The sequence below is a fragment of the Vidua macroura genome, chromosome 8 (genome assembly GCF_024509145.1).
Source record: "Vidua macroura isolate BioBank_ID:100142 chromosome 8, ASM2450914v1, whole genome shotgun sequence".
Classification (NCBI taxonomy): domain Eukaryota; kingdom Metazoa; phylum Chordata; class Aves; order Passeriformes; family Viduidae; genus Vidua; species Vidua macroura.
In genome coordinates this window covers 31,345-55,093 of record NC_071578.1, presented here as the reverse complement: position 1 = coordinate 55,093, position 23,749 = coordinate 31,345, and the positions used below count along the sequence as shown (strand labels likewise).

General features: G+C 35.2%; 1 protein-coding gene across 5 annotated transcripts; it reads left to right on the top strand.

Annotated features, from left to right (window-relative positions):
- The first annotated feature begins 532 nt into the window (after window positions 1-532).
- Window positions 533-23,596, top strand: MSH4 (mutS homolog 4). 5 transcript variants are annotated; one of them, XM_053984245.1, is made up of 20 exons: window positions 533-800; window positions 3,219-3,383; window positions 4,120-4,283; window positions 5,158-5,268; window positions 5,992-6,107; window positions 6,733-6,906; window positions 9,078-9,250; window positions 10,006-10,073; window positions 12,710-12,784; window positions 13,191-13,255; window positions 13,830-13,999; window positions 14,845-14,981; window positions 15,374-15,477; window positions 16,318-16,442; window positions 17,400-17,468; window positions 18,703-18,821; window positions 19,348-19,476; window positions 20,934-21,105; window positions 22,796-22,884; window positions 23,227-23,596. In XM_053984245.1, exons 1-20 carry the CDS (start codon window positions 533-535, stop codon window positions 23,410-23,412), a joined length of 2,679 nt encoding a protein of 892 aa, XP_053840220.1. In that variant the 3' UTR covers window positions 23,413-23,596. The 5 variants fall into 5 exon arrangements, with proteins under 5 accessions (XP_053840220.1, XP_053840219.1, XP_053840218.1 ...); XM_053984244.1 differs by having other exon boundaries at window positions 17,268-17,468; window positions 18,745-18,821; XM_053984243.1 differs by having other exon boundaries at window positions 17,268-17,468.
- The last annotated feature ends 153 nt before the right edge of the window (window positions 23,597-23,749 follow it).

Genomic DNA, 23,749 nt, shown 5'->3' with positions numbered 1-23,749 from the left:
TATGGAATGTTTCATAATGCAGGTGTATTTAGTGCCAGACACAAAATTGTGCCTAGTCAAAATGTAAATTGAAACCTTTTAGTGGTGTGTGTTACATGATGCTAATACACAAAGCAGTGTTAGTATTCCAGAACAATCTTACAAGCAGGTGTTTAGGACAACTACAGAGGTAAACTAGCTTTGTGGTTATTTCGGGCATCTTTTTGTATCCAAACTCGTGAGCAGGAAGAAAACATTGTTGAAACTCCTGCTAAAGTCAGAATGGTGAGGAATTAATGCGGGGTAAATTATGTTGAAATGCAGCATAAATGCAGCATTTAAAGAGCAGAGCAAGCACTTTCCTTGCGTATTTAGAATGAAAGCCGCTGCAGGGCCAGCAGCTCTGTGTACTGCTGTATCGCTTATAGCTGCAGCTCGACAGCTTTTACCAGCAGGGCCCGTCTCTGAGTGCGGGGGCTCGGGCCGGGTGCCGCCCTTGCCGGCGGTGGGCGCGGGGCTGCGCGGACCGGGGGCGGTGCTGAGGGCTCGCACCATGGCGGGCGCGGGCGGGCGGGCCTTCGCCTCGGCCACCTCGGAGTCTCACACGGGCCGCGGCTCTTCCACGCCGGGCGTGGGCGGGCGGGCGGGGCAGACACCCCGCTACACCCTGGGGCTTCTGCAGACGCCGCACAGCTCAGAGAGCACCGGGGGCTCCTTCAGCGGCGGGGCACGGCCGGGCGGCTCCAGCGCGGAAGGCCTCGCAGCCTTCCCTCGGGCCGCCGGGAACAGCACGGTGAAACCGGCCGTTTCCGAAAGGGGAGGTACGGTCTCTGCCCGGGCCTTTATCTGTTTCCTTCTGCTGTCTTTGCTCGGTTCGGGTTCCGAAAGAGCTGTTAAAAGCGGTCCTTACTGAGATGGGGTAGCAGCAGCTAGCCTTCGTAGCGACCTTTGTCATTTAGCTGGCCAGAGCAATGGAAATAATTCCTTACAGATTCTAAAGGAATCTCTTATTTTCTTTGAATAGTAGTAGCTAAGCTCTCTGGTGGGAACAATAAACATGTTTGGATTGCTGCACAGTGTTTGTTTTACAGGAGAGGACGGAAACATTGGTTATGAGTTTCGGATTTGTGTTTGATTTGTTGGTTGTTTCGGGAGTTTTGTTGTTTTTTGGTTTTGTTTTTATTTTACGCCTGACTTTGAAATAGTTTTAAGAGCCTGTCGGTCTCGATGTGTGGTAAGAATGTTGTGTTCCTACAATGCAATACTACTATTTGCCATCCTTCATAAAAATCTACTATCAAAGTCTGTTTCTTGGCAGGCAGCAAAAAAAGTTAAAATTGTGCCGTTTTCAGACAAAAAGAAACTATGAAAAGAGTTGGAAATTATTTTAATGTTGGGGAATGGCTGCAGGAGTAGGGCCATGGGTTGATGGAACAATTGTTCCAGCAATCCCCTGTTTAAGACCCCAGAACCGAGCACTGTGCCTGGCCTGAGAACAGCACACATCGCATGTACAGATAGCAAAGACAACATATCCTTGAGATATAAGTTGTACAAGAACAAGATGTAAAACAAGATGTACCTAGCAAAATAAGATGTACCAAGCTAGAAGATGAAGAACTTGGCTGCAGCTGCAACTACAAGTAGGAGAAACATGTAAAAATGACCCTTTATGAAATAACCAATGAGAGCTTGTTGCTGAGTTGCTATGACTTTACTTGTAGAAAACTATATAAACTAACAAGATCTTTGAATAAAGTGTAGCTTGCTTATCAATCATATTAATTGTGTATTTGTCTTTCCTCACCACACTTGCTGCAATGAATTCTGATATACATGTATCTCCATTCTGTATAAATTGGAAATTTGGTAAAATGCGTTTGGGTAATATATATGACTACTGAGGAATCCTAAAAAAAAACCCCACACAGAATGCTAATTCAAATAGGGCATGGCTTAAATGTTGAGTTTGAGAAATACCTGCATATCATTTGGTTCATCTGGTCTTTAAAATTACTGTTTTCCCTCTGTGAAGCCAGAGTCAGTACCTTCTACAGGAAGTCTCTTCTGCCAAAATTCGGACTGAACTTATGCCAGAATCTAAGTGAATACTATTTTTAAAAAATTATCAGTTTGCATTGCAATGCTGATGTGTCCACTGTGAACAAAGTCCCCAGCCAAAGAGTCTGAGCTAATATTTTTATCACTTGTCACAGTTTTAAGATTAAAAAAAGCTCCCAACCAAAAAAACACAAAGAAAATCCCACCTCGCCCTCCAAAAAACCCAAACAAACCCCAGAACCCCAGTACAGTAAATATTTTTCTACCAGCCAGCCTTGATAAAAACTCATGCAGTTAATTGGTAATCTAAAAACCAATACTTAAGTATTTTGTCCTGCATGTCAATTTTTAATGTAATATAAGAGACAGAAACATTTGTATTTGCATGTTTTATAATACCTGGAGTTTTTTTAAGTGGATCTGCTATTTATACTTTCATTCATTTTTTAAATCTTAGCAGTTACCTGAATTAGATTAAGGATGTCTTCGGTCATCTCAGGAGAATTAAAAACAAGTTAATTACTTAAATAATTTATTGGAAATTTAAAATGTTCTGAGACAAAGATATTTTGTGGGACTTAAAAAACATAGGTAGATCTTAAATACCTGTGTGAAAGAAACTGCTGTTAACAAATACATCCCAGATTACTGTATAATTTCTGATAGTTGATCCCCATAAATTCAAAAGATTATCATTCATAGGTGGTTGTTTGTTTTCTTTTATTGTCCTGTTTTTTAAAAGGAATGCTCAGCTTTTAAAAAAAAGGTTTTCAAAAACACGTGCAGTTTTAGACAAAGATTTTTCAAATTATGGACAAATGTGAGATAAAGTTGATTTAAAGCATTCTTTCATAAATTTAGAATTCATTAGAATATGAAATGATACTTAGTAAAGTGACTTCTGTATTATTTCTGTTCAAAAATATAAATAATTTTTTTATTAGCACTGCAGGTAATCTCACTGTAAAAACAATCATATTAATGCAAGCTTGTTTTCAAAGCAGTCTGATTTATTTCATTTTATACTCTGGGGAGCTTTCATAGAATGATATTTTGTTTGGATATCTCTATTTCTGCTAATAAAAAATGAAGTTTTGTAAGATGTTTTTTGTATAATGCTTTCTGAATAAAAATTTGTTGTGGCTGTTTTCATAATTTACTTAATTTTCTCCCCTCAGAATCATATTTTGGGGACAAAAGTTCTTGTGTAGAAAATGCTAACACATTGAATTTCACGAGTTCTTCTTCTGTGCGAGGCCTGAATAGCACATGTATAGGAAAAACACCTCTCTCTTCTGGTAGATCTGGTTGCAGAAGCCATACCCCTCTTATGGGATATTCAGGTAAGATTAACAGCTCTTAGAGGAAACAGTCCAACTTATATTTCTGATTTTTTTTTATTAAACAGTTTAATTTTTAATTAAAAAGGATGCCGCCAAGGAACAATACACGGACAAGAATATACTACTTTATATACTAAGAAGATGTTTTGGTATTGCATCCTCTTGCTACTTACTTTGCATTCATGTTAGAATTCAGACTTTTTTCAAGTTGTCCGAAATCAAATTGTATTTGTGGACATGTGGACATGTTGTTTGGTCACTAAAGAGCCCAAATTCATGCACATCTCCAATCGGGGTTCATTTTTAGGCTTGTAATGTGTTAGACATCTTATATAACATAATTATCAAGTTTCTTGATGCAAGTTTTATGTATTTTGTGTTGGCATGCTCAGAGGTGTAGAACACTAGTTCTCCAGAACACTTAGTAGCTGATGGTACATCTTGCAGTGCTTTGTATGAGCAAAATGGTGTTACAGCATAATGATGCCTTGTGCCATGCTTTATGTATCATATGTGCTCTGGTAATGCAAAAGTAATGGGATTTAAAGTTAGTTCTTTCACAGTCTGACTAATCATTATCAGTTCAGTCTTTAATGTTCTTAAAGACTGAACTGATAATGATTCTTTCCTGCATCTGTATATTTGTTTATCCTTGCTCTGTCGTTTGTGATGCTCGTTGATCAATCTGCAATTAATCTGTACTGAATGCAACTGAATATATTTGACTGTTTTACAGTTACATCCTCATCTGCAGTTTCTGCTCATTCTGTTGCATCGGTTATTGTAGCTGTAGTAGAAGGAAGAGGCCTTGCCAGAGGTGAAGTAGGAATGGCCAGTATAGATTTAAAAAATCCTGAGATGATATTATCACAATTTGCAGACAATACAACTTATGCCAAGGTATTTTATGGCCTAATTATTGTGACTTACTTACTTGAAAAAAGCTTATGACCAACGGAAAGTTAAATTTCTAGTTTGTGGAAGAGATTTCTCAGAAGTGGAAGTAACAAATTCTAGAAAATGTGCAGTGTTGAAAAGACTGCTATTTTCGTTACTGTGCCTCAGATATTAAAGAGGCAAGAATGTTTTTCAAAAGAAAAATAGCCTTTCTGCAAAATACACTGTTTGTGGGACTGACATGCCTCGTTTTGAAGAGCATTGGGCAATACATGATAGTAGAACTTGCAAGTGTTCTTCACCAGGCAAAACAACTGTGAGAACAGAAGTGCATAAATGTGTGTGTGTGTGATAGAGTAATTATAGTTCTGGCGTTGGTTACATAAATATTCTGTCTCAGTTTGAAATGAAATTCACTCAATTTACAGCCAGCACTACATATTCTGCATTAATTTGATGAGTAATCTCTGGTTTATGCAGCAACGGCATTAGTGAAACATCTTATCTTGTGGGTTATTTTGTAGTTATGCATGCTAGAAAATAATGTGGCTTGTAGCATCTTTACAATATTCAAAGAAACAAATGCTCTATTAGGACAGTAAGTAACTCTGACTCAGGATATAAACAACTATCTAATCTGTTTACTAAAACAGGTGTTGTATAATGTTGTACAATGCATATTGTACAACACTGGTGTACATTGCAGTTGTTGTGTAATGTACAATGTTGTATAATGGGTTTCTTTGTTTTATTTTCAAGCATTAGTGCTGATTCTAAAATACAAGGGTTCTGTATTTTGTTATTGCTGGTCATTATTGTCTAAAATATTTGAGATTATATCATTCTTTAAATTGAATTTTTTTGAATTTTTGTCTAGGTTATTACTAAACTCAAGATTTTAACACCACTAGAAATAATAATGTCAAACACTGCCTGTGATGCAGGGAATACAACAAAATTATTCAGTCTGATAATGGAGCATTTCAAGGTAAGATCTAAAATTTCATTCAATATTTTAGAGTTCTTGTTGATCACTTTTATATGATGGTTGATTTAAGAGTTTTACACAACTTTTAAAATCTTAAGATTTTGTTTTCTATGATTTTCAGGGATACATTTAGAATGGTAGTGAATAAACTAAATGCAGCTCCCATGCTGCTACTTCTAATAGTGATAATTACAGAGATAGGTATATTGCTGATGAAAGCTGAAAGTTTTGAATTTGAGGCATTGGGTAATACCAAACCTAGGAAAGATACGGAAATTAAAAAATCAAGCATTCTCCTTTGTTCTCTCAACCTGATAAATCAGTGGGGCTGATGTATCATAGAATAGGAAAAAGCACTGTCCGGGTAAAAGAGGATAAAATGAACTAGTATAAGTGATTTATGCATATTGAAGCCTCAGAACCTTTAAAAAAAACCTATTAATTACTACCTGAATTGCTTCATTGCTGCAGAGATGATAGCTTCTTCATGAGTACTCTTTACTTCCTGACCTCTCTCCTCTTTCTCTCTCACATAAATCACTTGTGTATCGTACACCTCCAGTTACATTGACCTGCTTCTGCTAGTAAGCTAGAATGAATACTTCTATGAAGACAGATTGCAGAATCAGTTGATAGATTTCTTGGAAACATGTATTACTAGAAAAATAGAAGTCTCTCTGATGTAACTTCTAAAACTATTCACTTTCATCCCCATCTTCACAGAATGTGACTTTTACAACTGTCCAGAGAAAATACTTCAATGAAACAAAGGGTTTGGAGTACATAGAACAATTGTGTGCATCTGAATTTAGCACCATTTTCATGGAAGTCCAATCAAAGTATGTTTAAATAAGGAAAAGCATACTATGTCCAGATAAGTTTTTAACAAAATCATTTTATGTACTCAGTACATATATCCGTGTCATGTTGCAAAAGTTAGAAAACTCTTAACAGATCTTTTTATTTTGCCCTCCAATGTTTCTGATATACATAGAAATATACATAGAAAGCCTATTACAGTTGAGTGTTTTTTTGAGTTTTCACAGCTTTCCACTTCGTTGTTTTCATTCTTTCCTTAAAGATACCTTTCAAGAGCTGTGGCTGCCTTTCTTTCTGGCCTCAGCAAGGATTTTCTATGTATCAACAATTTTAAGTGTTGATACTTGGTGACCAGGGTCTTCAAATCACATGTGTCTGTTGAAATACATATGTTCACAATACCAGTGATATAGTGTAGGCTATCAAGTGTACAGAGACTCAAACATTTATGAATATTTGATTTGCATGAATATATGTTCACTAGACCATGGGATTGTGCATATTTGAAATATACGGCTTTTTCTGTGCTGTCAATTGCAGCAGTTGCCAAGCCACAGTAGTGTAGATGTTATTTCTGTAGTGCACTACTTTTGTGGTATTTCTGTAGTAGTATTCAACATTCATAAAAGATTGTTTCTTTCCAAGGTATTACTGTCTTGCAGCTGCAGCAGCTTTGCTCAAATACGTTGAATTTATCCAAAACACCGTTTATGCTCCTAAATCACTCAAGGTTCGTTTCCAGGGGAGTGAGAAAACAGCTATGATAGATTCATCATCAGCGCAAAATCTTGAACTAGTGATTAATAACAGAGATTCTCGGTAAGAATAGTTTTTTCAAGTTATGTTTTTATAAAGATGGATTTCTCTAAGTTTCCTTGATATTTGTGTCAAAGAGCTGACCGTTATATTTATTTCTATATGAGGGAACTTGCATGCCATTCAGAGCTTCTAGAAAAATATCTTGAAAGAGAAATGTGTTACAATTTAGCACAAAATTGCTAGCACAGGAAATCCTAAAGTGAATTGTAGAAAGAGATGATGCGTGAACATCTTTACATTGATCTGTATGTTTTATTCAGACTTTAAAAATTTATGTATGCAAAATAGTACAGATTGGGAAATGAAAGAGGCAATGTTTCTGCAAATTTCTTATGTTGGATTGAAACACTGACATTTTACTCATTTTACACAAGATACATGCTTCAGCCTTGAAAGGTTGTTTTGTTTCCTTTTAGATCTGATAGTGTAAAAGAGAGTAATTTCTGTAATGATGGGAATGTGCAATGTGATACTTGATTGCATGGTAGTTTTCCACATTGAAATCAATGCTTGGAGCACTTCCTTCATTGTTAGTTAGTTGCCTTGTGGGCAGAAGAAACTTCAAGGCTTGCCTTCTCCAGACTGTTACACTTGTGGTTAGCAAGAGAAATACTTGGAACTTGCGTTTTGCCGCCTGTCAAGTTCTGAGATGTTTAGATATCCTCTTAATCACTCTGATATAAAAAGGGGAGCCTGGAGGTTCCTCACTCCAAGTACTGTTCATAAGAGCTTTCCCCTTGGGGAGATACAGTAGAACCACAGAATGCCTTGCATAAGAAGGTAGTTTTGGAGCAATATTTTTCCGAAAAAATATTTTTCTATTCTTAATTTCACAGATAGTTTTGTGAGGAAGGTGGTTACAGGAGGAACTGAGCAACAGTAAACTGCTTTAAGTTTCTCTGGATTTTTTTTTTAGCATTATTGATGCGGAATTTTTGCTGATCCATTGGCAAGTTCGAATCAGCCAGACATAGCTATTTTTATTACATAGATCTTACCCCCAAAGCCTGGTTAGATATACTAGTATTAGGTATCAGCAGGTAAAAGTCACACACCACAGGCACACACCAGAAATACCTAAGTGAAATTTGTGTGCCGGTCTTAATTCTGGAGGGTCTCGTCTCTCTTCATTTAACTGTGCAGGGAAATAAGTCCTCAACTGCGTAAAGATAGGCACTGTGGATGCTCTCCCAAACGCAGAGTTGCACTTAAGTGTTGTCACGGGTTGCGTCATACAGTAAATGCATCTTTAATGCAACTGGGTTTGCATTTCCCCATTATTTTTTTAAATTCTCTTGACTATTGCTTTGCTTTTTTTATACCATGGTATTTCGGGGTGTTTCTGCTCGCTCTGTCCTGTCTACCTACCTACCTACCTACCTATCTTCATGGTGTTGTTTTGTGTACTTGTATCAGGTTTCTTCCTATTCAAGTTCTGGTTTAAATCAATATATTATTATGGCCCAATTATTTCATGGGTCTTCTTCCAGCCAATAGCATAGAGGATTTCAGGTTTCTAAAACTATTTGACTGTGTAGTAGGTGTAAATATTACAGATGGCTTATTCTGCATAGATGCAATCACCCTTAAGTGTGAAACCCTGGGATATGTAACATGTAAAAGCCATAAAGATGAAACTAATACTTAGAAATTATAAGCATGTCATTTAGCTCCTATATTGACTGAAATATGTTCTTTAAAATAATAAAACAAAAAATTATTCTCTTTTTGACTTCTAAGTATTTTAAATTATTTTCAGAAATGTATTTCAAAGAAATTATTCTGATTAATATTTGTTCTCTGATTATAACTTAATAATTTGCCTCCTTGTGTAGGGTTGGTTTGTTGATTTTAATTACTTTAATTGAGAGGGAAAATGTGAACTTTACTACTGCAGTAGCAATGAAATACTACTACAAAATATGAATAAAATACTAAGTACAAATGTATTTCTATACTTATATAATTGAGGGCTAATATTATATTAAATTACATGGATTTACCTAGCTTCCTAAACTGCGGGAGTTCATATAATATATATGGCAAATGGGGAGATGCTAAGCATGCCAAAGCGTGCCTCAGATTTGTAGGATACTCTTGCCTGTAAATGTCTCCTGACACTTGCCATCTCTTTTCGTGATGTATTCTTCACATCTATTTTATTTTCAAAGGAATGGTCACACACTTCTTGGTGTTCTAAATTACACTAAAACTCCTGGTGGAAGTCGAAGACTTAGGTCCAATATCCTGGAACCTCTAGTTGATGCTGAAACAATTAACACAAGACTGGACTGTGTTCAGGAATTACTCCAGGATGAGGAGCTCTTTTTTGGTCTTCAAGCAGGTAGTAGTTTATTTTGTAACAGCTAATATTATATTTCTTTTTAAACATTTTTTTTCTAATATAGGAAAGTATGTATGTTTGAAAAGTATTTTTTAATGGTTTGTTAGGTAACATAGTAAGCACTTAATTTTTTGAAGTAATCTATTATATCATAGTGATATTTTTCTCAAGTACTTTGCTTAGAAAAGTTGAATTTCTGTGAAACAGTGTATGGAAGTCTGTGAGTCAGTAGCTTTTTAAAAGAGTTGGAGTTTGTCTCTTTACCTCTATGGCTGGGTATGCATTATGTTTGATGTATACAAGTATATATAATGTATACATGAAAAAACGAACACATTGCTTAAGTAATACTTGCATATAAATATTTTTTTCCTGTTGCTTCATAAAACAACAGAGAAAGGTAAAATACAATACTAGAATTAGTTCACCTGAAACTGGATCATATGATCTTCAGCTATGTCACAAGAGAAACACAATTCAATCTAAGAAAAAAAAAGTATTTCTGAATTGACAGATGTCTATCTATACAATAATCACTGCAAGCTTAGGTAGAGTAAGTCATAAGTATAGTTATGACAAAATAATTCAGATATTAGCTATTTTTAAGCTAGCTTTTATCCTGTAAATAATTTGTGACAATAGAATGTAAGAAAAAGATTAGCATTACTATAGCTAATTAATTGTGTGCTTTCAAAGAAAATACATCTTCTTATAATTTCAGTTTAATTTCTGATATGTATACTTTTGTTTTACAGTTATCTCAAAATTCCTGGATACAGAACAACTACTTTCAGTTTTGGTACAGATTCCAAAGCAGGATACAGTATGTTGCAAAATACACCTTGGAAAAATCAATTATCTGTCCATAACATATAATATATAAATGTGATGTCTATAATTTATCCTAATTTATGCAAATGTACTTCCAAAAATGTTTGCTCTTTTATCACTCCCCACCTTTATTCTTCGTAAGTGTACATTTTATTCAACAGTACTCAGATGAGAGGAATTTTCTTCTTCTTATATTTTTTTCAGCATAAATGGAAAAAGTGTTTAGTGACTTACAGTCCTAGTGACTGTTATGTCTAAGAGCAAGACTATTTTTTCATTAGACCTTGCCTCATATACCAGTCTGCATGTTAGCACATGTAATACAAATATCAAAACGGAATAAACACATGTAGTTCACCAGTGAATCTTGGTTGAGACCAGACCCAACAGTTAACTACAGTGAGCTTGAGGTTACCGAACCTCAGCTTTGTTTCCACTAAGCATATTGAAACCATGGTGTTAAAAGTTACATTTGCCTATTGTACTCGAGTTGGATATGTCTGCCACTGCTTTTGAGGTTGATGATTCCTTATGTTTATGCTTGTGTGCCAGCATCTTAGATACTCACAGCTCTTTCACCATTCAGTGTCTTCTCACGTGCTGATTTACCTGCTTAGATAAAGGATTTGTCTAATTCTAGTTAAAGAAATCAGGTACAGACTGAAACAAGACAGTAGTAATAAATTCAGATAAATCTCTTTAATGACATAATCAAAACCCAGAATCCTAATTCTTCGCAGCTTTCCTTGTAGTAATGTGTAACATGAATTCATGAGTTCATCTTTTATGACTAAAATTGTCACACAGGACGCTTTTACGTATGCATAGGACCATGTACACCAAACATTTTTACTGCAGTGTTCTCACTGTTGACTGGTTCCAGTATAGCAGAGCTTACTATTCATACAACAGACATGCTTATTCAAGTGCTAGCTCGGTTGCTTTTATCAAATGCTAGATTAGGCAATTCACTATGTTTCATTCCTACTCTCCATAAAAATTTTCATTGTAAACCTTCCACCAGTCAGCAGATGAGATGCACATCTCAGAAGCCTGCAGTTTCAGTTACTAAATGCAGAAGCCTACAGTTTCAGTTACTAAATGTGTGAGTGGTATGTTCAGCATGAGCACTCTCTTACCCTAAGGAGGCTGTCAATCACACAGAATCACAAAATCACCAGGTTGGAAGAGACCTTCAAGATCATCAAGTCCAACTCATGCCCTAACACCTCAACAAAACCATGGCACCAAGTGCCACATCCAGTCTTTTTTTAAACACATCCAGGGACAGTGATTCCACCACCTCCCCAGGCAGTACTTTAAAAAATAGGTTTGGAAAGGTCAACTTTTTTTTTAATAACTGCTCTCTCTCCAGGTTATGTCATGCAGTTACAAAGTAGTTAGGAAAAAGCATGAGTTTCTTGGAGGGGCTAATTGTCTTTTTTTTTTTTTTTTTTTAATCATATTCATTGCATAAACAACATCTGGCACTTCAATGAGACTCCAAGGGACAAAAGCCTTACACTTCAAAAACTGTGCTTGATCCAGTCTTGCTGAGATGTGTACTTGAAAAATTGTATCAATGGTGAAATAATTTGCTGCCATTAGGTTGGAGTGTATCATATGCAGAGATTCACTTGTAACACTAGTTCAGTTAAAATTCCTGTAAGAACTAATTAGTCAAAGATCCATTCCACTATCACTTTTTCATGTATGACCACATCAGTTCCTTTGATCTCTGATTCCTTCATGGGACTTAGACCCCATATGTATTTGGACATTAGCATTCTTCCATTCATTTAGTATTTAGCACTGTTTAGTTTTGTCTTTTATAAAAAAAAACTTTATATGACTAAGTTATGAGATGCCCTCAGCCACAAGAGTAAAGAGATATTACATATGAATGAGAAATGATTTCACATGGGGTCATGCTCCTATGTTCATGTGCTTATCTACATTTATCTGTGTTATTTCCTTAAAATTCTTTTGCACAGTGCATGTGTACTGCATATGTTATGCCCTAATGTCAGCAGCAAAATCCTTATCGTGAGTGTTAATGGGGCATACAAAACAAGGTCGAGAGTTTCGGTGAATGAAAGATTTTGAAGAACAGTCATTATTGTGAGAAAAATTTTGAGATATTTACTGGATTTTTTTATTATCTATGAGCAGATGTCTGAGATGTACATATATTAACCAAAGAGAAATCAACCAAACTGGGTTATGTTGTGTTTAACAGTATTAATGGAAAAGGGTGTGAGCCTCATTATAATACATCAGGTATTTGCTTTGAAAAAGTCTACAAATTGTGCAGAGCTTGTAAAGAGTTAAGTATACATAGAAGATGAAAAGTTTTCACAGCTTGGCTTAGCAGGGTGTTCTAGAGTCAGTCATTATCAGTACAAACATAGGAAAATCTTAACTACTGGTGGACAAACTATCACAGCTGGCAGTGTAAAATTTAGGTAAACATTTTTTGTGCAGATGCAAAGTTGTCAAAGTGAGCTTATGGAATTTTCATTAAATGTATAATCTCGTTACTGTTAAGAATATGAGTTCTCCTGGTTCTTAAGTACTTTTTAGAACAGTCGTACAAACACCTTCAATATTCGGAAAATTTTTCAACAGGTTAAAACTGCTGAATCCAAAATAACTAATTTAATCTACCTGAAGCATACCTTAGAACTTGTGGAGCCTCTGAAAGTAAGCGGTCTTCATTCTTTTTTTTTTTTTTTAATGAAGTACAGACCATTTTGTCCTTATTTTTATGAAGTACAGTTTATTAAATTTCATAGAATATCTCAAGTCGGAAGGGATCCATAAAGTAAAAAAAATATATAATTACAGAGCAAAATACTGCCAACATAGTACATTGATTCTTAATGCCAAATAACGGAATTACGCATTTGTGTCTATGCTGCGAAGAGCAGGATTCCTACCATTACCTGGATAATACATTATATAACAACATTTAACTGAAACTCCTGCTCAGATTCCACAGACTATTTACAAAAATGCTGATTAGCCTCACTGAATCTGAAAACTTTCAGTCCTTTAAAAAGGCTGCAGAAAGAAGTAACTGCTATGTCCATATTTTAATCTTCAACAGGCTGCTTTAAGAAGCTGTAAGGCACAGCTGCTAAAGGCTTATTACAATTCTCTTGAAGATACAAGGTATTTCTCATAATACTTAGCTACTGTTGTTAGAAACTCTCATATCAAAAGTGCCCGTAAGATAAAAGATGTTGCATCTTTGCTTGTTTATAGTTATGAGTATAGCTCAATTCTTTTGCTTAAAGCTGATTTTAATTGTCAGAAAATCTTAATTTTCAGCTAATGAGTACAGGGATAAAAGCCAGAGAGTGGAGCAAAAACTCTGCTGTGATAGTGGAGTTGCTGCTAAACTGAACTCCCTTAGAAATAATTCTGAAAAGACAAGAGTAGTGGTTTCCTAGAGTCTCCATAATAATGCAAAAATCAAGTGTTGTGTATTGGAAAAAAATGTATATTTGAAAAGTAATTTATAGCTCCCAAAGATGCAAATAGTATTTTCATTCAGACTTCAGTATAGTCACAATTCATTCTGAGGTGAAAATAGAAATGAAATGTAATGTTTTGTTTTAACGGTAGAAAGTTTAAAAGTGGCTTCACTTACTTGTAATACTGTTACTTGTAATTTGGGGATGATACTGCAAGTAAAAATCGTAAAATATTATGTATCTAACTAGTGATTCAACTGATATTGCAGATTTGGAATTATACTTGAAAAGATTACAAGTGTAATTAATGATGATACAAGATACACAAAAGGATGTCTGAGTATGAGGACCCAGAAGTGCTACGCTGTTAAGCCTAACATCAATGAATTCCTTGACATAGCTCGTAGAACATACACAGAAATTGTTGATGACATAGCAGGTATTTCTAAACTAAAATTTGTATTTATTTGGAGTTTAAAGTAGATTGCACTTGACATATAGAAGCCATGTAATTATATGTGTTATAACCTTCTCATATGTAAAAAGTATTTAGTATTGGTATGAATTGACTGTCATTGATAAGCAACTGAGATTCTCCATTTCTGGACAAAACCTCAGTTTTATTTTAATAAAATTGAATAATTATATGGTGATTTCTATATTCAAAGCTCTGTTAGTCCTTGTTCTATTAAAGTGCAAAAAAGTTGAAGTAATGGAACAGAATTACTCCACCTAAAACATTCTGCATAAAACATGTAAATCTTTGGTTTAGCTTCTTCATTTGAAATATGAGTTCTTTGTTCTTTATATTTTAAGCAGTCTTGATCTATCTGTGGACTACCTTTTAGCTAAGATATTAAGAGTTGGAAAATACGAACAAAAGGAGTTTTACTGTGATGTGCATTACTGTGTTTTACTGACCTTCCTGTTTATCATTATGTCAAAATAGAAGAAAAAAGTTTCATTTGAAACTGATTTCCTCTTTTTTAGTATAAATTACTGATTTCTAGAAAGGACCATCTTAGTTTAGTCTATAGTTGGAAACCTAAGAAAGCATCAGAAACTTTAGCACCTGTCATATGTCATGAAGTTCCTGTTTTATTCTAATCCTACATTCATACGTAGTGAAAAATACAGATGGTACTAGTTTTACATTTCTGAAATCTTCCATTAACACTTTCCATCTTTGTGCCAGCACAAGGGGCGGGGGGGGGGGGGGGGAGGAGAAGAAGGATGTACCTGAATGTATGTAATTTGGGTTAAATCTTTGCATGTGGTATGTAGGTATGATAACGCAACTTGCTGAAAAGTACAGCCTGCCAATGAAAACAAGTTTCAGCTCTGCTCGTGGATTTTTTATCCAAATGAATGCTGATTGTTCAACATTACCTAATGGCCAGCTTCCTTCAGAATTTACAAAGGTATCTGTACAAAATATGTTTTAGCATAATATATTTGTATACTTTATTTACTGTATATAATATAGTAATAAAGTGCACATTATACAGTAAATAACAATAAAAATAATTTCATTGAAGATATTTAGAAGTAAATGAAGTTTTAATTGGGATGTTTTTATAATATAATCAAAAGTGTGCAAGTACATGCAATTACATTTTGTGCAAGAATAAAGTTGTATATCTTGCTAATTGTTATCTTAAATGGAATTTTCATAAAAGATTATGTAGTAAAAATGAAACTGGGCTGTTTGTTCTCTTTTGTTTCCCCATATGGTTCCCAGTTTGGTTTTTAGGAGCTGGTTTTCCTTCTGATAATAAGGCAAGCTCTTATTGTTGGTTTCAATTCCCCATAGATCACGAAAATGAAAAACACATATAGCTTCACTTCAGCAGATTTAATAAAAATGAATGAAAGATGTCAGGAGTCCCTGAGAGAAATATATCACATGACCTACTTGTAAGACCTGTTAAAACTTTTTAATATTTGCTAAGTACATTTATTTTCTCCAATTATCTCTACAGGGGCTTTTAAAGCTCTCTTTCTGTTAAAATATGGCTACTTACAGAAATAGTCTAAAGCAACACTGTTCAAGTGCATCTCCTGAGACAAAAAAAACCATAAATTGTGTATTGTATTAAATATATTTACAAATATATTGGCATTTATTAATAGAAGTGGTCATCATATAAATTTTTTATCAGTGAATTATCTACACAAAATGGCACAATGAATGCATTCGCTTTGCATCTGTAATGCAGAATTGGTACTTTTAGTTAGTTCCTTATATTTAGAGCAGAACTGTCTATTTCCGTGTCTTGTCCTTGCTGCATGTCGTGTTGCTCTCCTCTCTGAGTCACAACTTAGTAAGTGTAATGTTACCTGTCAGTTGAATGGAAATTCTTTCTAGCAACCACGTAGGGTTTTTTTAATATGAAGATCTAGGGGAATTAGAGTCACATTTCCCATGTTAATAAAACATACTTGATTCCATAGCTATGGAATCAAGTTTTAGTTCATTCTCTGTGTGAAGCGTTCATACGAGCTATTGGTATTTTAGGTGTGTGTCTTGTGTCTTGTGTCTGATCAGCAGAATGTTAGCTGAGATGATGGTACAAGATCTTAATTTACTTCCAAGAAATGTATACATTTGCTTGCATCCGGTATACATGATTGCGTTTTATGAGTGACCTTTTATCCTAAGGTATGCAGCATGGACATTATAATTCCTTTATTTCTGTAAGTTGTATAAAGTGACAGAATGTGCCGTGCAACAGCTAAATCAATGTCTTATTTCAGAATAGTGTGTAAACTACTGAATGAGATATATGAGCACATTCATTGCTTATACAAGCTGTCCGACATTGTGTCTATGCTGGATATGCTGCTTTCATTTGCCCATGCCTGCACTCTTTCCGATTATGGTAGGTTTCTTCTTTAATTCTGTTATGGGTTAGATAAAGACCCTTCTGATGGAGAATAACCAGACTGTTTTGTATGGTTCCATTTCTTTTTCTGTCTCAGTAGTCTTTAGGTGAGTGTCTCTGCTCTGACTTTGCCAGGTTTACGCTGATGTTCTTTCTGCTTCCGTTCATCGAAATTAAATTCTGCTAGTTAGCTGCCATAAGCCTTCCCAATCACTCTTCTCAAAATAGTTTAAGGATATCGCTCAAAAGCACAAAGTGTATGGACATTCTCTGTTTATGTTTTTTTCTGTTCCATTAATGCTGGTAGATAAAGAGGAGCCATGTGTAATTGGTTCAGAAAAGAACTGTATTCTGACAGAAATCCATAGAGATAGTTCCAGCATCAAATGGGTCTTTGTAGGCATGGTACATTTCCAAATAATCAGTATGGTAACATATAAGAAAAATAGAAGGAATGCTACTTTCCTGTTTACCATACAAATACAGGGTACTATGTAGAAGTAACAGGAGTCCACGACCCTTGTACTTTATAAAAATATTTCAGCTCTTTTCATTTTTGTTACTGGAGTTCAGCCCTACTTGCTAGGGAACAAAACCACGGAATGTTAATTTAGAAATAAAGTTTTAGTTTGGGTTTTTTTTTGTAGTCATAAATCATGAAGGCTTGCATGATAATGAGAATCTGTAACTGAAAGTGGCTGGTAATTCTTCCCAAGAGCTCTGCTCTGGAAGAACTAACTTCATTTCAAAACATACTAGCTTAATAATGTAAAGGTTCCCACACTAACTCCTCAGTGTTTTACATCTTTTTTCTTCATTTAGTTCGTCCAGAATTTACCGATACTTTAGCAATCAAGCAGGGATGGCATCCCATTCTTGAAAAGATAGCTATGGAAAAACCTGTGTCTAACAACACGTACCTGACAGAGGGCAACAATTTTGTCATTATTACAGGACCAAATATGAGTGGAAAATCAACATACCTGAAACAGATTGCTCTCTGTCAAATTATGGCACAGATTGGTGAGTAAGAGTGTACAGTATTCAGTATTTGTCATCTTCTGCAGCACATTTTTTTTCTGGTTAAAAATATTTATAAAGTTGAATGATTTAATTTCCAGAATAACATTATATCTAAATAAAATATTAACAGGTAATTTGTAGTCCATTTTCTTCTACCAGCTCTTGTATTGCTTACAGAGGCAACTGTAGGGTTTTTTTCATCTGCTGCTGGAAACATATGGGGCCCCATCTGTGTGTCTTGAAGCCTCCCCAGTCTATCTTCAGAGAAGCACAGTTGCATGCCCTAGTTCTTTGGAGCCCCATAATCCAATCTAGCATCTTCTGCTAGATTGATAGTGAGTGTCCTTCAAGTATGCTGGTCAGACACATGTGTTAGTCATCCAAAAGCAACGCATGACCTTGAGCATACTTAAATTACATAGAGAAACATGTTTCCAGAGAAGTACAATTAATAGATAAATAATCAACTATTTCAAATAAAAGTATTAACAAATATTGCAAGGTTCTGTTACTAAAGTTACAAAAGGAAACCAACTATTTGTAAAGTCTTAACTGAGATTCATTCCTATATTCAGGAATTTCTCATGACTTTTTTCTTAATAGTAAGTCTGGTAGTACAGGTCAAAGACCTAACTCTGTAGAATGAAGCTGCTTAGCAGTGAAGAATAAAATTTGTCCATCATGCATTTGTGGGTTCAGTCCCCAGTAACTGCAGGTTCTTGAGGAATTGCTCTCAAAACCATGAGTTTACTATGAATAAAGCAGACTGTGAAGTTTTTGGCAAAAGGTTCCTGTTTTTTCCTGTTCGGTAAAACTACTATGCTTTGAAGTCTGATAAAGGCAACATCATCTTGATTTTGGGAAACGAACATTACTTGGGATTAGTAAATCAGTGGCCACAGAAATGTAAAACAATCCCAGAGTTCATTGTTTTCTCTGCATCCCTTTAGACTGACAAATAACTTCAAGCACATGATTTCTTACAAGCTTCACTGATAAGCTTCTTTAATTATCCTACCTATATAATAACTTTTTTCTTTATATAATTAATAATATAATTTAAAAATAAATTATAAATTAATGGTAGAACATAATCTTACAAAACTTTATCAAATAAGATGCTTTCTCTTCTGTGCACAAAAACCAAGTGTGAAAGTAACTTTTTTTCCCCCAATTATGTATTCAGGCAAGTGTTATAGTGATGAGAGAAACTCGTATTTTACTTACTTTGTAGGTTCTTATGTCCCAGCAGAGTATTGTTCTTTTCGAATTGCAGAGCAGATTTTTACCAGAATAGGAATGGATGATGATATTGAAACAAATGCATCAACATTCATGAAGGAAATGAAAGAGGTATGAAATATAGCTGTCAAGGTCCAAGGCACATTTTTATTGTTAAGCTAATAGGAATTGTACTACCTTAGTTCCACTGAAAGAATGTACTTTGTAAAACAGTCAAAAATTCAGCCTTCCTCTCTTTTATGATAAACCGCAGAAAACTAGGCATCTCTTAAATAGAAAGATATTCCAGTGTGAGTGAAAATCAGTGCTTTGTTGGATAGTACTTCCAACATTTTTGGGTCAGCTTAGATGTTAAATTATCATTTGTAGGGGCCTAAGCTCTCTCAATTTCCTCTCACAAACTGACACCATTTTGAGGGTAAGTGGTATGTTTAGTGGAAAAGAGGAAGAATGCTGTAGTATGAGTCTTTGCTTGATTAGAATTGACAGCTGTTTGAAAGCTTGAAAAGGTAAAATTGCTGTATCTCAAGAGATTTTTTTTTTAATTTCTGCATTATGTTCCATCTGAATAACATACAAAATTCCTTTTCAAAAATCCATATTTACAGGAATGATAACACTTTGAATACTTTTCTAGATAACGTACATCATACAAAATGCTAATGATAAATCACTCATCATTATTGATGAACTTGGCAGAGGTACCAGTGCTGAAGAAGGTATTGGAATTTGTTATGCTGCCTGTGAATATCTGTTGAACTTAAAGGTAATTCTGTTTTAAAGGAATTTAAGCCTTAGAATTGTTTTGTCATCCTGAAAGTAAATACAGTATTTTCTCATAATTTAACATCAGTTCTACAAAAATTTCTTGGCTAAATATGGTATTTTGCATAACGGGTGAATAGTAAGAATTGCAGTGATAGAGGAAACACGCTGATATAAGCTGCAGTTCTGTTCACTGGTTGTTGTGATTTAACCCCTGTCGGCTGCTAAACACCACCAAGCTGCTCGCTTGCTCCCAGGTGAGAGCCCAAGCCTGAGAACCTGTGGGCTGAGATAAAGACCATTTAGTAAGTAAGGAAAGCTATATGCAGAAGCAAAATAAGGAATTAATTCACTGCTTCCTATCAGCAGGCAGATGTTCAGTCGTTTCCTGCAATGCCATTTCCTCACAGTGACTGTTACCAGAATGCCAAATGTCCCTCCTTCCTCACAGTTCTTATTGTGGTGGTGTAGTATGGTGTGAGATATTCCTGGGGTGAGTTTGGGTCAGCCATCTTGGCTGTGTCCCCCCACAGTTCCTTGAACAACCCCAGCCTGTTTGCTGGTGGGGCAGGGTGAGGAGCAGAACAGCCCTTGGTGCTGTGCAAACGCTGCTCTGCAGTGGCTAAAACATGGGTGAGTTATCAGTACTGTCTCGTTCACAAATCCAGAGTAGCGCAACACAAGCTACTATAAAGAAAACTAACTCTAGTCCATTTAAAACCAGAACACTGGTCACCATAACTTGTTTTTGCAAGCTTGTCTAGAAAGAGAATAACCCAGTCTGTTTAGTTTGACTTATTTAGTTTAGTTTTAGTTTTGCTTTATGCTTGAATGTTAAAAGTGAACCTCTTTACCTGGTGGCTACCTTTCAAAGTACAGTGGTAGTTCCACAGAACTTATTAATTGGTCACAGAGGTTAGAAACTTGTTTAGAAAAGGGGAAGATAATTTTAGATGGATTGCAAGTTTTACCTCTGTTGCTAGTTATGTGATCAATCTCAGGGGTCTGTTATGAGCCTTTTGAGCGTGCAGGTGTTTGTTTCTCCTCAGAGTTTATTCAGAGTACTTTTGAGGATTTTTTGGTTTGAAAAGCTCAGATACTTTCTGTCACTTGTACTTTTGATAAATAATTCCTTAAGAGAATTAAGCAACCATTTGACAGTCATTCCAATCCACACCAGTCAGATGTTGCAAGCATCATGGATTCTCTTTCATTTCTGATACTGTTTTCCTTCTATTTAGAAATGAGCAGAAGAATCCTCAGTTGGAAAAGATGTACTTGCCAATGGTAGAACGCATCCCTTAAGGATTTTCATTTGCTTTAGTAGTGTAAAAACAGCTTTTCAGCGTTTTGGAGGAATACCTGGACATCTGTGAAATTATTTAATTTTTCTTATTTATTGTAATTTATTTCTGGATCATTGCCAAAAAAAAATTTCTTTCTTGTTTCCTTATTTAGGCATTTACACTGTTTGCTACACATTTCCTGGAACTATGTCATATAGACGCTTTATATCCCAACGTGGAAAACTACCATTTTGAAGTGCAACATGTGAGAAGCAGTGCTGGAAATGAGAAAATTACTTACACTTACACACTTTCTAAAGGATACACAGAGGAAAAGAACTACGGTAATGGATTCCACTGTGACTTACAGTTGGAAAAAGTTACACAAGATACTATTTCAGTTATTAGGCATCTAACAGTATTTTTTCTGATGACGAGTTTCTCTTGAGTTTGTGTCTCTCTCAGAGAGATATAGAGATCTGCAGATCTATAATTTGTTCCAAATAATTGTGTGTTTTAGGTAACCACATAGTGAGATAGTAGTTTCGGGTAGTATGAAGAACTTACATGATATTTCGTAGTGAAAAAAAATCTTAATGATGTCTTACTGATGCCAGTATCTCCTCGATTCATGTCTGTTTGAATGAGTTGAGCCATTCTGAGCATATACTACTTGAGTTCATTTTATCTGCACTTACAAATATGAATGAATGTTCTGTAGTGATTTAAAGATGTGTCTGCCATAAGCAGTGATACGACTGGTTAACAGCAGGTCGGCCCTTTTCGATTAGCAAAAATCAATCAAGTTTCTTTAAAAAAGGAGAGGAATTTTACAGTATATTAGGCTAAGACAATTTTGAGAGGGTCTACAAAAGCATCAGTATTTTCTGAAAAGTGGATTTACTTCTCTTTTAACTTCAGAATAAATTATAGTGTAGATTGTGCAGCTTGAGTAATTATGGGTCAATAAAGAAAAGATTGAATGACAAAGATGTAAAGAAATCTGTATGTTTCCAAATACTAGATTTGGATGTTGATTGCTAGATTTAGGTAACATTTAATCAAGAGGAAATTAGCTACACGTGACTTTTGCAAGCTGTTGGTAACTGAAGACTAGAAATTATTCTAGGTAAGCTTCAAGTAACAGGACTTAAAACTTACCTTGATCAGAATTTCAGAATAAATTTGTTTAACTTCGGCAGCACAAGCTCAATTTTAGATGCTACACCACCTCTAACTCCAAAGAGTTGTATGTTTAGAGATTAATTTCTGAGAACAGGAGACCTTTAGAAACGCAGTGTTTGTGTCTTGGCTTTACCTTACTTGAGCAAAGTCACATTCTAAGAAAGGGTGCAAGGGCTCTTCATGACCCTTTTTCATTTTAAAACCCGTAGCATTAAACCACCCAATGAACCACAGACTTTCCAGGGTTACGGATAAAGGAAAAAGTTAAAAAATCGTGTTAGGGCAGGAAAAAAATGTTTACATCTCTTTCTTACCTCCAGTATCTGGAAGTTTGCCCGTTGGCAACAAAGAAGTTGAAAAATTACATCCCTGTCCACTGGACTTTTGGATATAATTGAGAGTGCAGTTAGCAAAACCTCTGTATTTTCTGCCAAATTAAAAAACCTGAACCGAGAAAACTGTTAACACCATGGTGCTGGTTTTTTTTTTCCTTTTAACCCCCTAATATGTCTCATTCTACCCATTTACAGTATTACCGGCTGTAGCTTGATGTTGAGGTGTGTTTCAGAGATAGCATTAAAACAAAGTAGACATGTTATTTTGTATCTCTCCAAAACCTATTATTTATTAACCAAAAAAATCCAAACCAAAAGAAACAAAAAAACCAAAACCCCCCCACAAACAAACAAAAAAAATCACACAAAGAGAAAATACACCAAAATTATTTTAATTAAAATTAAATCTTTACCCCTTAGAAAAACAGGCTATGTTAATTCATTAAGACATAAAATGGAAGGTAGGGATAAAAATTACATTAAAAAAATCCTGATTTGTGTTTTATATGTTTAGGGCTAAAAGCTGCTGAAGTGTCCTCCCTACCACCATCCATAATTTTGGATGCAAAGGAAATCACAAGTCACATTGCAAAACAAATTTTGGTATGTAGTAGAAAACTATAATGCTGTATTTCACTGTTTTTATACAGCTCAAATGTATTTTCAGTTTCTGAAGGGTTACAGAATAAGTGCTGCCTATGTTTTAATGAAAACAGATTTCATTAAACTTTATATTTCTGGAACCAGTTCTTAAAGATTATACTGAAGGTCACTGTTAGCTGACAACACAAAATGGCCCTTAGGCTAAAGGAGGATTGGGTGTAATGTTTGTATGCAAACCAAGAATTGTGAGATCAAAAACAGGCTGAAAAATAGCTAATACTAGTATTTTTATAATATAACCATTTATTTCGTGTTTTAATGTGTGTATATTTTTAAGAACAGCACAGGCAAGAGACCACTCCTGAGATGATGAAACAGAGAGCTGCATACCAGTTAGCAATGAGATTGGTTCAGACTGCCAGAAATTCTCGACTGGACCCTGACAGTTTGCGTATATATTTGAAAGCCCTGAAGAAAAAGTATGAAGCCAGTTGTGCCACACCCAGAAAAAATGATGAGCAACAGTAATATGTAACATAGGCTGTTCTAATTTTTATGACTGCAAGATGATTCTGGTTTTTCCCACAGTATTAGTACTGTCTTTTCACATGTTGTTATATTTTTAATTATTAATTACACTCAGTAATGGAAGATCATATCCTTTATGGGTTCCCCCCACCCCAACATACCTGAAATAAAAGCATTTGCCTTCTATGAGGAACACAATTCTTTTTAACAAAAATAGTATAATTTTCATCATTTTAGAGCAGCACTGAGAGGGAAGGACTGGGGCAACCCTAAGGAACTCAGAATTTCAGGCATGATATAAAAGAAAGCTCAGATTGCAAAAAGGGAAATGTGTGCC

Coding starts and splice junctions, on each gene's coding strand:
- MSH4 (XM_053984243.1), top strand. CDS start 533: ATGGCGGGCGCGGGCGGGCGGGCCTTCGCCTCGGCCACCTCGGAGTCT. Junction 4,284..5,157: donor ACAATACAACTTATGCCAAG/GTATTTTATGGC, acceptor ATTTTTGTCTAG/GTTATTACTAAACTCAAGAT. Junction 5,269..5,991: donor TGATAATGGAGCATTTCAAG/GTAAGATCTAAA, acceptor CCATCTTCACAG/AATGTGACTTTTACAACTGT.